This window comes from Pan paniscus, chromosome 5, assembly GCF_029289425.2.
Source record: "Pan paniscus chromosome 5, NHGRI_mPanPan1-v2.0_pri, whole genome shotgun sequence".
NCBI lineage: Eukaryota > Metazoa > Chordata > Mammalia > Primates > Hominidae > Pan > Pan paniscus.
In genome coordinates, this window is record NC_073254.2 from 83662487 (window position 1) to 83678436 (window position 15950).

The 15950-nt window shown below is 33.5% G+C and overlaps 1 protein-coding gene across 3 annotated transcripts in view; it reads left to right on the forward strand.

Annotated features, from left to right (window-relative positions):
• Positions 1–15950, forward strand: part of LOC129398006 (protein eyes shut homolog) — a 573864-nt gene that overhangs the window by 283927 nt on the left and 273987 nt on the right. For all 3 annotated transcript variants that reach the window (XM_063605339.1, XM_055113814.2, XM_055113827.2), the window contains 3 exons: positions 8115–8249; positions 8501–9445; positions 13386–13499. In XM_063605339.1, coding sequence (XP_063461409.1) covers positions 8698–9445; positions 13386–13499 — 862 coding nt within the window. In that variant the 5' untranslated portion in view covers positions 8115–8249; positions 8501–8697. The remainder of the gene's footprint in view (positions 1–8114; positions 8250–8500; positions 9446–13385; positions 13500–15950) is intronic.

The following is a 15950-nucleotide window of genomic DNA, read 5'->3' on the forward strand; positions in this document are numbered from 1 at the left end:
ATATATAAATAGAAAGAGATTTCATGTTCATTGACTGGGAGCCTCAATATAATTAAGGTTCTTCTTACCTGTTTGATCCATAGATTCAGTACAATCCCAATCAAAATTACATCAAGCTATTTTGCCAATATTGGCACCCTGGTTATAGAGTTTTTATGGTAAGGCAAAAGACTAGAATAACCACCAAAATACTGAAGAAAATAAGGTTGGAGAATACACTCTGCCTTATTTCAACACTTAACCATTAAGCAACAATAATCAAGGTAGCCTGGTATTGACAAAAGAGCAAGCATGTAGATCAATGGAACAGAATAGATAGTCCAAACATAGACCCAAACAAATGTAGTCAACTAATTTGTGATAAATAATCAAATGTAATTCAAAGCCAAAAGTATAGTCTTCTTATTAATTGGTTTTGGAAGAATTTGATATTCATATGCAAATAAAATGAACATAGGCATTGAATTTACAACTTACACTCTTCACAAAAATTAGATCAAAATGAATTACATACCTAAATGTAAAACACTTCACTACAAAATTTCTAGGAGAAAACATAGGATAAAATGTAGATGACCCTGGCCTTGGCAATACATTTTTTGATACAACACCGAAAGCATAATTCATGACAGAAAATGGAAATTTGGACTTTATTAAAAGTAAAATCTGCTCTGAAGTGACACTGTTAAGAGAACAAAAATAACTACTTGGAGAAATATTGGCAAAACACATATCTGATAAAGGATTTTTATCCAAATGTAAAAGGATTCTTAAAACTCAATAATAATAAAACAAAGAACTAATTAAACGTGCATAAGATCTGAATAGACAATTCAACCCCCAAAATATACAGATGGTAAATAAACATATAAAAAGGTGTTCAACATCATTTGTCATTAGAAATTTAAGCAAGCAACAATGAGATACCAGTAAATACCTATTTAAATGGCTAAAATCCAAAGAACTCACACTGCTACCGCTGGCAAAGATGCAAAGTAATAATAACTCCTGATTAATTGCTGGTAAACATTTTTTAAAAATCATGGTACCACCACTGTGGAAAACAGTTTAATAGTTTCTTCCAAAACTAAGTAAAGTTTATTACATTCCAAAGAATTAGTATGGCAATGGAGGCAGGGTTAAAAGAGTGGTGGTGAAACTTGACAAATACTACCTCAAGACCGGTGATCAAGGTTAACATTAATGGTGACTACTTATATACCATATGATGTGATGAAAATGACACTTCACTGCTTCACTTCTTAAAGAAGATTTTACTTCTGTGGTCTTTCTCCCCAGTTCATATTACTTTTGTACAACAATGGAAAAGAAATCAGATGAATCATAACTGCAGGGTGTTCTACAAATACTTAACCAATAGTCCTAAAAAATCTCAAGGTCATCAAAACAAGACAAGTAACAACCAGGAAGAGCCTAAGAAGATATGACTACTATATGTAATGTAGTAGCCTGAATAGGATCCTAGAAAAGAAAAGGGAACATAATGTAAAAAATGAAAAAGTCTGAATAAAGCATTGACATTAAGTAAAATTCATTAGTTAATATCCTAATATTAACTCATTAATTGTAACAAATGTGTTATACTAATATGAAACATTAAAAATCATAGAAACTGGACAATATGGTATACATGAGAACATTCGGCACTCTCTTCCTAATAACTTTGTAAATTTAAAACTCTACTAAATTTTTTAAACAAAATATGTACTGAAAAAGTTAATATAATAAAGATCCATGTGCAGGATTTTCTGGGATGTAATTTTTCAACTTCTTTGAGTTAATACCCAAAGTATGATTTGTGCGAGTTGAGTATGATTATTGGATCACATGGTAAGAGTATGTTTAGTTTTGTAAGACATCCTTATGCTCTTTATAGCAGCTTTATTCATAATTGTCAAAACATGGAAGCAAAACATTTTTGTCTATAAGTCGCATATAGCCTTTGACTTTTATATACTTAAGCTATCTTAATTTCAATGAAAGGTCAATGTTTAAACAGAGAAACTTTTTTCATGAAAGCTAAAACATAGACAATGGAAAAGAAGTTATACTTATTTTTTTAAAAAAATCAATAATCTATAAGACCATATGTGGAGAAAGGAAAAGGAAGTACAAAATAAGGCATAATTTATTTAAAATCTTATTTTATAAAACCAGCTCTGTTTTTTAAAAGCAAATAATCATGTTGGTAAGTGTATGATGCTATGGTCTCATCCATTTCTGTTTAATAATAATATTTTCACCCTCTAGATAACGGCAAAGTTGTCTAGATAATATTTTTAAGGCAAGCTTAAAGTGTTTCAAAAAAACTAATTTCTTACAGCATATTTTAATATGTCAACAATAATCTCTATACTTTTTTATAATGTCATATATGGAATTATATATTTTGATAAAAATTTAACCACAAGCTAAAGAAATGTTAATACAAAATTTATAATTGCAATTGAAATGATATCTTGAATGGTAAATCTTTTATACTCTATAATCAGTGAGTTACCAAGTGTCATTCTTTACTCCAGTTACAATATATTGATGTTTCTTTCCATTTCCTTTACCACTTTTAATCCATATACTATAGACCAACTGTATAATGGCAACGATAATTTAGGTGTTTTTCTTAAATGTAGTTTTTCCTTATTAAAATATAAAATATTCTAGAAAAATATATTATCTCTGTTAAGAGATAGGAAATATGATCTTAAAAGAGTTGAATAATGAAACCTCAATGTAATCATTTAAATTCTCATTTTAATCATCTACAAAAGAGAAATAACTAACAATACCAATATGCTGTGATGACTCAAATTGAGATGAAGGCTGCATACACCTCCCTTCTCCCACACACAGACAAACGCACATGTATATATGGACATTCATAGATATAGTGATACTATTGTCAATTATTTTCCATTCTAGCTTACTTACAGAAAACCGATTTCCCTTCACAGAAGACAAACTGTTTCTAATAAGTACTCTTTAATACAGCTATTTAAAATTTCTGAGGCCTACTCATTGAGTGTGTGGATTAAAAAGGAAAATATTTTTAAAATACTGACATATTAAATTTAATCCCTAAAAATTTAAGCATGTTAAAAAGCATTATAAAATTATACATTTGTAAGTAGCTGAGTGATGAGCAAAACAAAAAGTTCTGACCTTCCCCCACCCCCAAGGGTAATCCACAATGCACTTCATTCTTCAGCTCATCTGTGACAGTCTTGTGGCTCTTTCTACCTCCTGACATCACTGACCCTTGCACATTCCCTACAATCACTTCATTCCTGACTGTTTATTTACTTTAGGATTATATAAACCTGGGAGACAGAAATAAGAGGGAATTGAATGAAGGTACATTTCTGCCTATTATTTCTTCTTCAAAAAGGATACTATAATGTGAAGGCACTTGTAGAATGGTGCTCAAGCTAGAGATCTGAGTTTAAACACAGCTTTATGAAGAAGTTGATGTAGGAAATGAGATTTTAACTCTATTTTGGCAACTTGATTACTTAATTACTCTTCTTCCATAGACAATTTTTTCAAAGATTTTTTAAATTTGATTTTTCTCTCCCATAATCCCACCATACCACTCAAATCTACCTGCTCTTATAGCATCAACTGACCAGTTACTGAGTTTACCACCATTATGATAATCAAATATAGAAAACTCACTTCATAATTTATAAAAGTGCCAACTCTAAAAATTCTGAAAACCTTTTTCTTTGTTTTTCTTAACAAAATGCAAGGATAATTTGAGATACCTTCTTTCACTTGTCTCTTGAGTATTATTGTTCTCCAGGATTGTTTATCATCTTTTGCCTGAGCCACTTTGTTTAATCCTATGCCTTATTGGCAATCATGTTGTGAATATTCTTTCTCCTAAATTACCTGCCTCCTTTGCCTCAGAAGCCTAACTGGGTGTGTGCATTTGTGTATGAGATGGTAAATGTGACTGAGAGCATGTGTTTTGGAGTCAGGTCAATACATGCACCACTGCTTATTGATTGTGTGAGCTTGGGCAAGTCCTTAATCTTTCTGTGCTTCAGTTTTCTCATTTTATTTTTTATTTTTTACTCTTTTTATTTTTATTTCTTTGGACACTATGGTGACTTAAGTTTTCTCATTTTTAAAATGGGGCCGTGACTATGTACCTCACAGGATCATTGTCATAATCAAGACAGTGTACTAAAGAAGGACCGGTGTCTCCCAATAGTAGGAGCATAATCGATAAAGTCAGTCACTACTCCCTTAAAAAATGTGAATAAATCAGCTGTCTCTTCACTAGTACTCTCAGTTTTATTTTAAAATTTACCATTTTTTTCCCTTTTCTAGTATCCTTGCTAAAATGTTCATCATTCACACTGCTGGTAGCATTTCTGAAACACACATTTTCACTCCTATAATTTTAGTCCCATCTGTGGTAGGTAAAATTTGTTGCTTACTTTCTAGAGCACAGGCATAAATTATGAGAACTTTTATATCTGTTAATTTTATCTCTTCTATTTCTAATTTTCCTCTTTGTATATGTTTTGAAAGTACAATGTATAATTTATACAAATAAAAAGCTGCTTATTGTGGAGGCCATAGTTCTTAAATAAGTGAAACATGAAAAATATCAGGTATATAGAATCAACTACAAGCTTATTAAAGGCTTCCACAGTTCATAATACTGTCTATTGAGTGCAAATAGAAATAAATTACATCCATCATCTCCAATCTCTACTCAACTATCTTTAATTGAATGCCTATTATATGGCAACTATTATAATGAGCATGTTCTATTCAAATTATTTTTTGGCTTATATAAAACTTATTTGTTTAAACTTATTACCGTGTTTTTTTAAAAGATGTAATTTAAGATGACAGCTGTTTGTGAAAGAAGAAATATTGTTCATGTTTTCTTAACTACTGAATTTAAGTTGGACTTTATTTGTTAGAATAACCTAACTACAAAGCTACTATAAAAGTGATACAGTTCATACAGTTCTGAAATTACACATATTTTCCTGTGAAATATTTTTCTGGTAACGTAACCTGTCAAGTGATGTTACGGTTGTAATTATGTGAAATGCTGTCAATGGCTCCATCGTAGTTCTGGGTTTCTGGACTTCTTGGCTCAAGAATTTATCAGATATTAATGGTAATATCACCTGGGATAAAATTACTTCCTGATTTTAATCAATATGTGTGTTTAGAATTGAGGAGAATGCCATTTGGCTTGCTATTTTGACAGGGTTTGAAGAATGTCTTTATAAATGAAAAACTGAGACACATAACATCATACCTTTGGGGTCAAAATTACATCACCTTTTTCAAATTTATAATGTTTATATTACTCTAGTTCCCAATAAAATCCAAAGCATTTTGTATTCAGCATGTATAGATATACAGTGACTTTATAGATGTTTTTCTGTTAGTGTTTTTTTTTCCTTTGCTGCTATTTTCATTTATTTAAATTTTCACAAGGCAGAAATGCAATGCATCAAGCCACTTTCTCTTTGAAAACATAAATGCACAATAATTAGAGACCCAGCGTGCTCTAAGAACCATGGGATTAGCCCCACAATAATGTGGGCTCACATCTGCAGTCGGTCTAAAAATGTCACATAGGCCTAATTTTGCTTCAATGCAAATGTAATTTGTTTCCTCGCATTTACATGTGGAAATAAATTTGTGACTGTGTTTAACTCATTTGCTATTTAATCTTTAGTGTATCCTTTTCAACTAAGCTGCTGGGAAAATAATACACCTGTGCAAGTTGCTACTACTGTAAATTTGTGATTTACAGGTACAAAAGTATTTCAGTATTGCCTAGTGATTCATATCTTTCTCTAAAACCTCACTTTCTCTCTTGTGATTTCTGAACACTTGTGCTAGAAAATCACTCAGATAGACCTTAAACTGAGCGTATGCACAAGTGAATCAGACTTCTCCCCTCTTCCTTGCCGTCTTACTGCTCCAACTGGTCTTCCTGGATTTTCTTCTCTTTCTTTAGGCCAACAGCCTTGGAGATGTAGTAATTCTACCATTTCAATATTTATGGACTTCACGAGTGTTATATTTGTATTGCCTCTGTACTAATTAATCTTCATTATTGTTTCACTACATTAGTGTTGTTTTCTCCTCCACAAGTGTCTCAATTCTTTTAATTGCACTCACCAATATGTTCCTCACCTTGAAACTAGACTAATGCTATTAAATTATAGTGAGTTCTCAATGTAGTTGACAGGTTCTTCAAAATTGTGACTTTAAGCAAAACGACACACAACATGTTGGTCCTCAACATCTTTTCCTTCTCTGTCTTTTCATTATAACATTGAAGAGAGAACAAAATTGATTTTGTCATATGTTGTTTTGAAGTCGCAGTTTCCAAGAACCTATGGACAAAGTTAAGTGAGGATTTATTTATTTATTTATTTTGTTAATCATCCATGTGAAATCTTCAAGAGGCTCTTCATTGCTCTCGAATAAAATATGAGCTCCTTTACTGAGAATGGCTGCTCCTTCTTGATATAATCTCTTCCTAAATGGAGTGCTTATCTTTAATTGTAATTCCTTTTCCCTCTTTGATGAGAAAGCTCCACTTCTCTTACTTCCTTAAAGGCATCCAGCGTCACATTCACCTCAAAATCTTTAGATGTAGATGCTCTCTCCTGGAACATTTTTCCTTTGGCAATTTTCCCAGGTGATTCCGTTTTATCATTTTAGCTTAGATTTTGTTTCCTGGATTGGACTAAATGTCCTTGCTACATGTCTCAGACCATTAGACTATTTTGTTGATAGCAATTTGATGATGTTGCTTGTCTAATGATCTGTCTCCTTCATTGAGTTCTTAATTCCTTCCATTGATACCCTATTCCAACTGATTATTGATGAATCTTGGTACTGAGTATATTGCCTTGCACATAGATTGAGCTCAAATATACTTGTTTGAATTATTTTTTAAACCTTTAGCAAGATTGATAATTTAAATCTATAAAATTAACAAGGTGATTAATATATTTGAAATTGACATGATTATGTAGAACATTTAATTATGTAGAAGTTGTATTTTATCTTTCTATATGCATATTTGTGTTATTTGTCACATGAATTTATATTTCATAGATTTATAATATGCAGAACTGAAATTGCAAAGAGGTAATTTATAATTCAAATTTGATTTCTGCCTGATCTAAAATACCCATTAAAATGTTAGACTTACCATAAAGATTTGATATGAATTAACAAATAAATTATATAATGGCATACCATAATGTATTTTAACAACATTTAATTGATCTTTATGGTACAGTAGAAAATGCCGATATTTTGAATCTGACAAACCTGAATTTTAATCCAACATATACCACTTACCTGCTGGATGAAATTGTACAATAACAAAAATAAAAGCTACTATTTATTGAGTGACTCATATATGTTTACGTAGTCATTCCATCTTCAATACTACCTTGTTAATTAGGTGTACTTCTCCCTGGTGTACCTATTTGAAAGTGGAGAGAATTAAATCTCAGGTTGCCTAAGGACATTAAACAAACGAATAACATAACTGAGATCCAAAGAACACGTTTTTTTCACTAACGTCATTTACCTTTCCTCTCAAAATTTGAGTTTAATTGTGAGGATTGCAGTTTCTTTGTTAATCAAGTAGTAGAGTGATTTGTACAGAGAAAACCTTCAGTAATTGGTAGTTACCTTTAAAAAAAAATAGGTCAATATATTAAACGCAGAAATCCTTTATGTTTTCTTGCCCTCTGGAACAACAGAATTGATGGGCTGACCCCTCCTTTCAGTTACTACCATTTAACTTATATTTATTTTTACTTTATTTACTTATATTTATAATCTTTTCATTACTGCTTTGTGACTTTCTTTTCCCTCTTTATCTGGCACCTTCCACCATTCCTACAGAAGACTCATTCTAGGTTAGTCATTTGCACAACAGAATTTTACATATATATGGGAGTTCCCATCCTCTGGATTATCATAAAAGGAACATGATTATCACTATCAGTTATTTTAAGGCTTATTTTTATATAAAATATTACATGAAAAATATGTTTAAATGGTGTTTACTCTTCTATGTTTTAAAGGTGTTTTTTGAAAACTAATCAGAAGAGGAATGCTTATCTCCCAAGAAAATTGAAACCATCTGTAAAAGAATCTTGGCTGTGCTGTGTTTTGATTAGATTGAAGTTTGGTGTAAAGAGAAAACACAAAAGACCGCAGTAAGTTGCTGGCTTAATTATGTCATGAAACCAGAACTTTTCAGAATCAGGTGACTATATAAAGCTTGACCAGATCAACATATCTTGATCATGTTTTTCTTGGCCTTCTTTCCCAAAGAAGGTCCCCAGCTGCTGGTGACACTATCTTTGCAGTGTAGGCTCTTATGAAATCTACAAAAAGAGCTAGCATTTTCTATATTATTAATTTAGGGAAAACTTCACTAACAATATATGTTTTTTTCTGTTTAAAGGAATATTTACAACATTTGAATTCCTGTTTCTCCATCAAAGCACATTGTCATCAAAGCTACTTTGGGGATAGAAAAAAGGTCAATTCCAATTCCCAGGAATCCCTAACCACAACTTTACTTGGAAATTTCCGGTAATACTTAAAACACCATTTTGCAGCAATTCTTTATGATAAACTGTAAAATACAGTTACCCGAAAATGACTGACAAATCAATCATCATTCTGAGCCTGATGGTTTTTCACAGCTCTTTCATAAATGGAAAAACATGTAGACGGCAATTGGTGGAAGAATGGCATCCACAACCCTCATCATATGTGGTAAATTGGACACTAACAGAAAACATCTGCTTGGACTTCTACAGAGATTGCTGGTTTTTGGGTGTAAACACTAAAATAGATACTTCAGGCAATCAAGCTGTTCCCCAGATTTGCCCTTTGCAAATTCAATTAGGAGATATCCTTGTAATTTCTTCTGAACCATCTCTTCAATTTCCAGAAATAAATTTGATGAATGTTTCTGAAACATCTTTCGTTGGCTGTGTGCAAAATACCACAACGGAAGATCAGTTACTTTTTGGCTGCAGACTAAAAGGAATGCACACTGTTAATTCTAAGTGGCTGAGTGTTGGGACACATTATTTTATCACAGTTATGGCAAGTGGTCCATCACCTTGTCCACTGGGACTTCGACTAAATGTGACAGTAAAACAGCAGTTCTGCCAGGAATCTCTGAGTTCAGAATTTTGCTCTGGTCATGGTAAATGTCTTAGTGAAGTTTGGAGCAAGACATATAGCTGCCATTGCCAGCCTCTATTTTCTGGAAAATACTGCCAGGAACTTGATGCATGTTCTTTTAAACCATGTAAAAATAATGGCAGTTGCATTAATAAAAGAGAAAATTGGGATGAGCAAGCATATGAATGTGTCTGTCACCCACCATTTACAGGTAAGATTGTTTAAAATATATAATTTTATTAAAATAGAGAAACACAGTGCATTTATAAACTGTTAACAGAAATCAAAGTACATTTTAAACGCGGTGGCTCACACCTGTAATCCCAGCACTTTGGGAGGCCGAGGCGGGTGGACCACGAGGTCAGGAGAGCGAGACCATCCTGGCTAACACGGTGAAACCCCGTCTCTACTAAAAATACAAAAAAAAAATTAGCCGAGCGTGGTGGCGGGCGCCTATAGTCCCAGCTACTCGGGAGGCTGAGGCAGGAGAATGGGGTGAACCCGGGAGGTGGAGCTTGCAGTGAGCCGAGATAGCGCCACTGCAGTCCGGCCTGGGCAAAAGAGCGAGACTCCGTCTCAAAAAAGATAAAAATAAAAATAAAATAAATAAAAATAAATAAAAATTTTAATAGATTCCTTAGATTTGGCTGAATATAGATTCTGGACATATACAAATCCTATCAGGGATCCTCCAAAATAAGCTTTTTGCTTAACTGAAAGAGGGCTCTTAGAAACATGTTTAATAGTGAAATATCTATATCTACATCTTTCCCAACATTCATTCTTAACGTCTCATACATTAAAACATAAGATTATCAGAATAATATAAAAGCTTTTAGTCACTGAATGAATTCCCAAGATTATGGTATTTAGATAGGTGATAACTTGAAAATAAATTATACATCTCAGTAGAGGAAGTTAGGGAACTATGGTTGAAGGGAAGTGATTGAAACTGCTTGGCAGAATTGGAGAGGAACAGATAATTGTGAGCCAAGAGCAATGTTTTAAATGGATGTTGGTGTGGCATCCAAATGGTGACTTATAACCAATAGTGACAAGGATGGAAAGAAGATGTTATAATTAATAACGGTTGTAATAAGCTCAATAAAAGGCAATAATCAGAGAAGGTTGTAAAAAGATGTTTGGTGAGTAATTAAGCCAGAGGAAAGGCAATCTAAAAAAAATGTAAATGATGCTGCCTGAGGCTAACGTGAAGTTTGAAGGGAATAAAACTCTCTCTACTTGAGAATATACTAGAGGAATCTGGGTCATCGGAGGAAAGTGAGGAGAAAGATTGAAAAAATGTAGGGAACATTTAAAGCTTGGAAACTTGTGAAAGAATTTATTTGAGGGTTTGACAGACCTGGCATGGAGTTACAAGTGAAATAAGACCACGATGATCTAACAAAGAGAAATATTTGACACGGCTGATAATAATAGTATAGGAAAACAGCAGATTGGTATGTATTTTGGTCATAAAAGAAGAAGGAAGGTTAGAGCAGAGATATATCTAGAGCAGATCACCTGCAGGGATTTAACTGTAATTTTGTTAGGCAGGCTTTAGGGGGATTCCTTCTCCCCTGTGCCTGAGGCTGACTCCATTGGAGCCAAGTTTAAAGAGGCTGTGTGATAACATGTAATGGGAGCCGACTTGGAGGCGGCTCATGCCTGTAATCCCAGCACTTTGGGAGGCCCAGGCAGGCAGATCACCTGAGGTAAGGAGTTCAAGACCAGCCTGGCCAACATGGTGAAACCCCGTCTCTACAAAAATACAAAAATTAGCCGGGCATAATGGCGGGTGCCTGTAATCCCAGCTACTCGGGAGGCTGAGGCGGAAGAATACCTTGAACCAGGAGGTAGAGTTTGTAGTGAGCTGAGATCGCGCCATTGCACTCCAGCCTGGGCGATGAAGGGAGACTGTCTCAAAAAATAAAATAAGATAAAATAAAAAGATGTAATAGAAGACCTCAATAAGCCATTGTAGGCTGTAAAATTCACCTAATCCAATCTTTCAAATAGTCATTTTGAACTTGGTAGCTCAGTACCAAGATCATTATAGAAGTTAATACCAATAATAGCCACTGAATATATTGTCTCTATAACGTGGATCAAATTCTCATTTGACTGTGTTGGCATTGGTGATAGAAGGTGCAAGTTATACGTCTTCTTTCCGCTGGGGTATATCAGGTGATTAAAGTTAAGGAAGACTAGAGAAAATGTGAAAACACTCAAATTGCTGATTTGGAGTGAATGATAAAGCAATTTAATAGACAGTCTTTAAAGCATCCATTTTCACCTGTCCAAAGAGTTTTAAAGAACATTTGGCCAGAAAATTTCTACTATGTGTCAGAATATTAATTTGCGTGTATGCATTCATAGTTTATGGGATATTATTTTAGTGGTTTTATTATAACTGCATAGAATGGTTTGCTTCCTACTCAATTTCCTTCCTTCCTTCCTTCTTTCCTTCTTTGCTTCCTTCCTTCCTTCCTTTCTTTCTGTCTTTCTCTTTGTTTGTTTCTTTCTTTCTCTTTCTTTCTCTTTCTTTCTTACAGCCATAGGTGCTTTAAATCATTAAGCTTTGAGCACTATAAAATGCCTGAATAATGCTTACTTATTTTAATAACATTAAGAATACTCCATTTGCCACTTTAATTATAAATAATTACTTCAATTTTAAAAATCAAAGAAGATAATGAAGTATGTAGAATTGTCAAAACAATTGAGAATGCTTACTGCATTAGTTTGCTAGAGCTGTCATAAAAAAGTACCATAGACTGGATGGCTTAAACAGAAACTCATTTTCTCACAGTTTTAGATGCCAAAAGTCAAAGATTGGCAGATATGGTTTCTTCTGACATCTATTTGCTTGGTCCATAGACTGCTGTCTTCTCCCTGTGTCTTTATATTGTCATTTCTCTGTATGTATCTGTGTGTAAATGTTCTCCTCTTGAGAGCACACCAGTCACATTGGATTAGGACGCACCCTACTGACCTTATTTAACCTTAATTGCGTACTTCTCTAAAGATATTATCTCCAAATATAGATACTCTGTGATGCTGAGGGTTAGAACTTCAACATATGAATTTGGCGGGGGTGGGTGGGCACAATTTAGCTCATAAAACTCACTAAGTTTTAATTAGGGTGTGGCCTATTGAGCATTATACTGTTAATTTAGTTTTTATGTTTGGAAAACCTTTTGAAACACAATGATTTTTATTTATATTTTCATTATTTATATTTTCATTACATTTAGGGTTGCTTGGAGGCAAATGAAGAAAAAGGTTCTGCATTAGTGAGGCAGGGATGTCAGTATATAAGGAATTTGAAAGATATCAATGATAATGGCAAAAACTGCTCATAAATTAAATTAAGAGCTTAATTAAACTGGGGAAAAAACATATTGCCAAATTACATGCAGTTGGTTTGTAACAACATTTGTCCACTTGCTATGCCCTGGGATTTTCAAGGCACATTCCTCTACTAAGGTATTATAAGATGATTAAATATGCATAGAATGAGTATGTTATGGAAGGCTGTGTGTGTGTGTATATATATATATATATATATATATATATATATATATATATATATCTGATATAGTGGGACCACAATAGTATGTGTAAGTGAGATTTGGAAAATTTGATATGCCAGCAAGTGCAAAGAAGTGTTGAATTTGGAAGTTTGTGCACATATTCTGAGAATCCAGGCAGCCATTTCTGCTTTTGAATTGTTCCCTTGGCTAGGGGGTAAGTCTGAGAAACAGTACACATTTGAATGTGTCATTTTGTAAATTATCACTGCAATACTATGAATGTATGTTGAAAAACTGGTACTTAAATGTATGAATATTATCTATCATGAAAATACAATTAAAATTTTAAAATATTATGTAAATTAAATAAAGCTCAAATACTACAAGCCAGAAAAAATATTTGGATATTATAGTGTGGGGTCAGAAGATGAAAACTTATGTAAAGTATCAAAATTAATTTTTATTTCAATTTAAATGCATCATCGTATAACATGGTTTCATAACTGAAATTACTTTAGTCGGAATTTGATATTTTCATTATTAAAGAATTGAGGGAAAACTGATGGTTATAATATTGATATCCAATGTAAAAAAAACTTATTTTCATTGTTATAGGAAAGAATTGCTCAGAAATAATTGGCCAATGTCAACCACATGTCTGTTTCCATGGAAACTGCAGCAATATTACTTCAAATAGTTTCATTTGTGAATGTGATGAGCAATTTTCAGGTAAAAAATGCATATATATACATCCATATACACAAGTAACTTTAATTTTATCTATGTATTTCAAATTAAATGTGAAATATTTCCTTTATTATTGAAAAATACGATTTTAGAATTTATATATACTGAACTCTTTTATGGTAAAGTTTAATAAATCAATTTGGTTAATACAATTAAATCATACTACTGCTAAATGTTTTATGGCATAAGAAGAGTCTGAACAACAGTTCACATGCTTTTCACCATAAAATTACTTACATCTTTCTTCAGACTTGCATTTATGACCAATGAATTTGAAATTATTCATGTGTTTATTTGACACTTCTTAACCATTAAATTTTAAATTATGGACATTTTCACTGAACACATGATGAGGTTTCTGTAAATTTCTTTTTAAAAAGTCTGCTAAAGGAAGATATTATTACATCTTTTTTTGATATAAAATGCAGATAAAATATATATTTTTAAATTACACTTTAAGTTCTGGGTTACATGTGAAGGATGGGCAATTTTGTTACATAGTTATGCCATGTGCCATGGTGGTTTGCTCACCCATCAACCCGTCACCTATATTAGGTATTTCTCCTAATGCTATCCCTCCCCTAGCCACCAACCCCCAACAGGCCCCAATGTGTGATGTTCCCCTCCCTGTGTCCATGTGTTCTCATTGTTCAACCCCCATTTATGACTGAGAACTTCCAGCGTTTGGTTTACTGATCTTGCGATAGTTTGCTGATCTTGCGATAGTTTGCTGAGAATGATGGTTTCCAGCTTCATCCATGTCCCTACAAAGGACATGAAATCATCCTTTTTTTTTTTATGGCTGCATAGCATTCCATGGTGTATATGTGCCACATTTTCTTTATCCAGTCTATCATTGATGGACATTTGGGTTAGTTCCAAGTCTTTGCTATTGTGAATTGTGCTGCAGTAAACATATGTGTGCATGTGTCTTTATCGTAGAATGATTATAATCCTTTGGGTATATGCCCAGCAATGGGATTGCTGGTCAAATGGTATTTCTAGTTCTAGATCCTTGAGGAATCACCACACTGTCTTCCACAATGGTTGAACTAATTTACACTCCCACCAACAGTGTAAAAGCATTCCTATTTTTCCACAACCTCTCTAGCATCTGTTGTTTCCTGACTTTTTAATGATCACCATTCTAAATGGCATAAGATGGTATCTCATTGTGGCTTTGATTTGCATTTCTCTAATGACCAGTGATGATGAGCATTTTTTCACATATCTATTGGCTGCATAAAGGTATTCTTTTGCAAAGTGTCTATTCATATCCTTTGCCCATTTTTTGATGGGGTTGCTTGCTTTCTTCTTGTAAATTTGTAAGTTCTTTGTAGATTCTGGATATTAATCCTTTGTCAGATGGATAGATTGCAAAATTTTTCTCCCATTCTGTAGGTTGCCTGTTCACTCTGACGACAATTTCTTTTGCTGTGTGGAAGCTCTTTAGTTTAGTTAGATCCCATTTGTCAATTTTGGCTTTTTTTGCCATTGCTTTTCGTGTTTCAGACATGAAGTCTTTGCCCTTGCCTATGTCCTGAATGGTATTCCCCAGGTTTTCTTCTAGGATTTTTATGATTCCAGGTCTTATGTTTAAGTCTTTGATCCATCTTGAGTTGATTTTTGTATAAGGAGTAAGGAAGGGGTCCAGTTTTAGTTTTCAGCATATGGCTAGCCAGTTTTCCCAACACCATTTCTTAAATAGGGAATCTTTTCCCCATTGCTTCTGTGTGTCAGGTTTGTTGAAGATCAGATGGTGGTAGATGTGTGGTGTTATTTCTGAGGTCTCCATTCTGTTCCATTGGTCTATATATCTGTTTTGGTACCAGTACCATGCTGTTTTGGTTACTGTAGCCTTGTAGTAAAATTTGAAGTTAGGTAGCATGATACCTCCAGCTTTGTTCTTCTTGCCCAGGATTGTCTTGGCTATGTGGGCTCTTTTTTGGTTCCATATGAAGTTTATAGTAGAGTTTTCCAATTCTGTGAAGAAAGTCAGTGGTAGCTTGATGGGGATAACATTTAATCTATAAATTACTTTGGGAAGTAAGGCCATTTTCAAGATATTGATTCTTCCTATCCATGAACATGGAATGTTTTTCCATTTGTTTGTGTCCTCTCTTATCTCCTTGAGCAGTGGTTTGTAGTTTTCCTTGAAGACGTCCTTCACAAAATGAAGGCAGAAATAAAGATGTTTTTTGAAACCAATGAGAACAAAGACACAACGTACCAGAATCTCTGGGACACACTGAAAGCAGTGTGTAGAGGGAAATTTATAGCCCTAAATGCCCACAAGAGAAAGGAGGAGAGATCTAAAATCGACATCCTAACATCACAATTAAAAGAACTAGAGAAGCAAGAGCAAACACATTCAAAAGCTAGCAGAAGACAAGAAATAACTAAGATCAGAGCAGAACTGAAGGAGATAGAGAC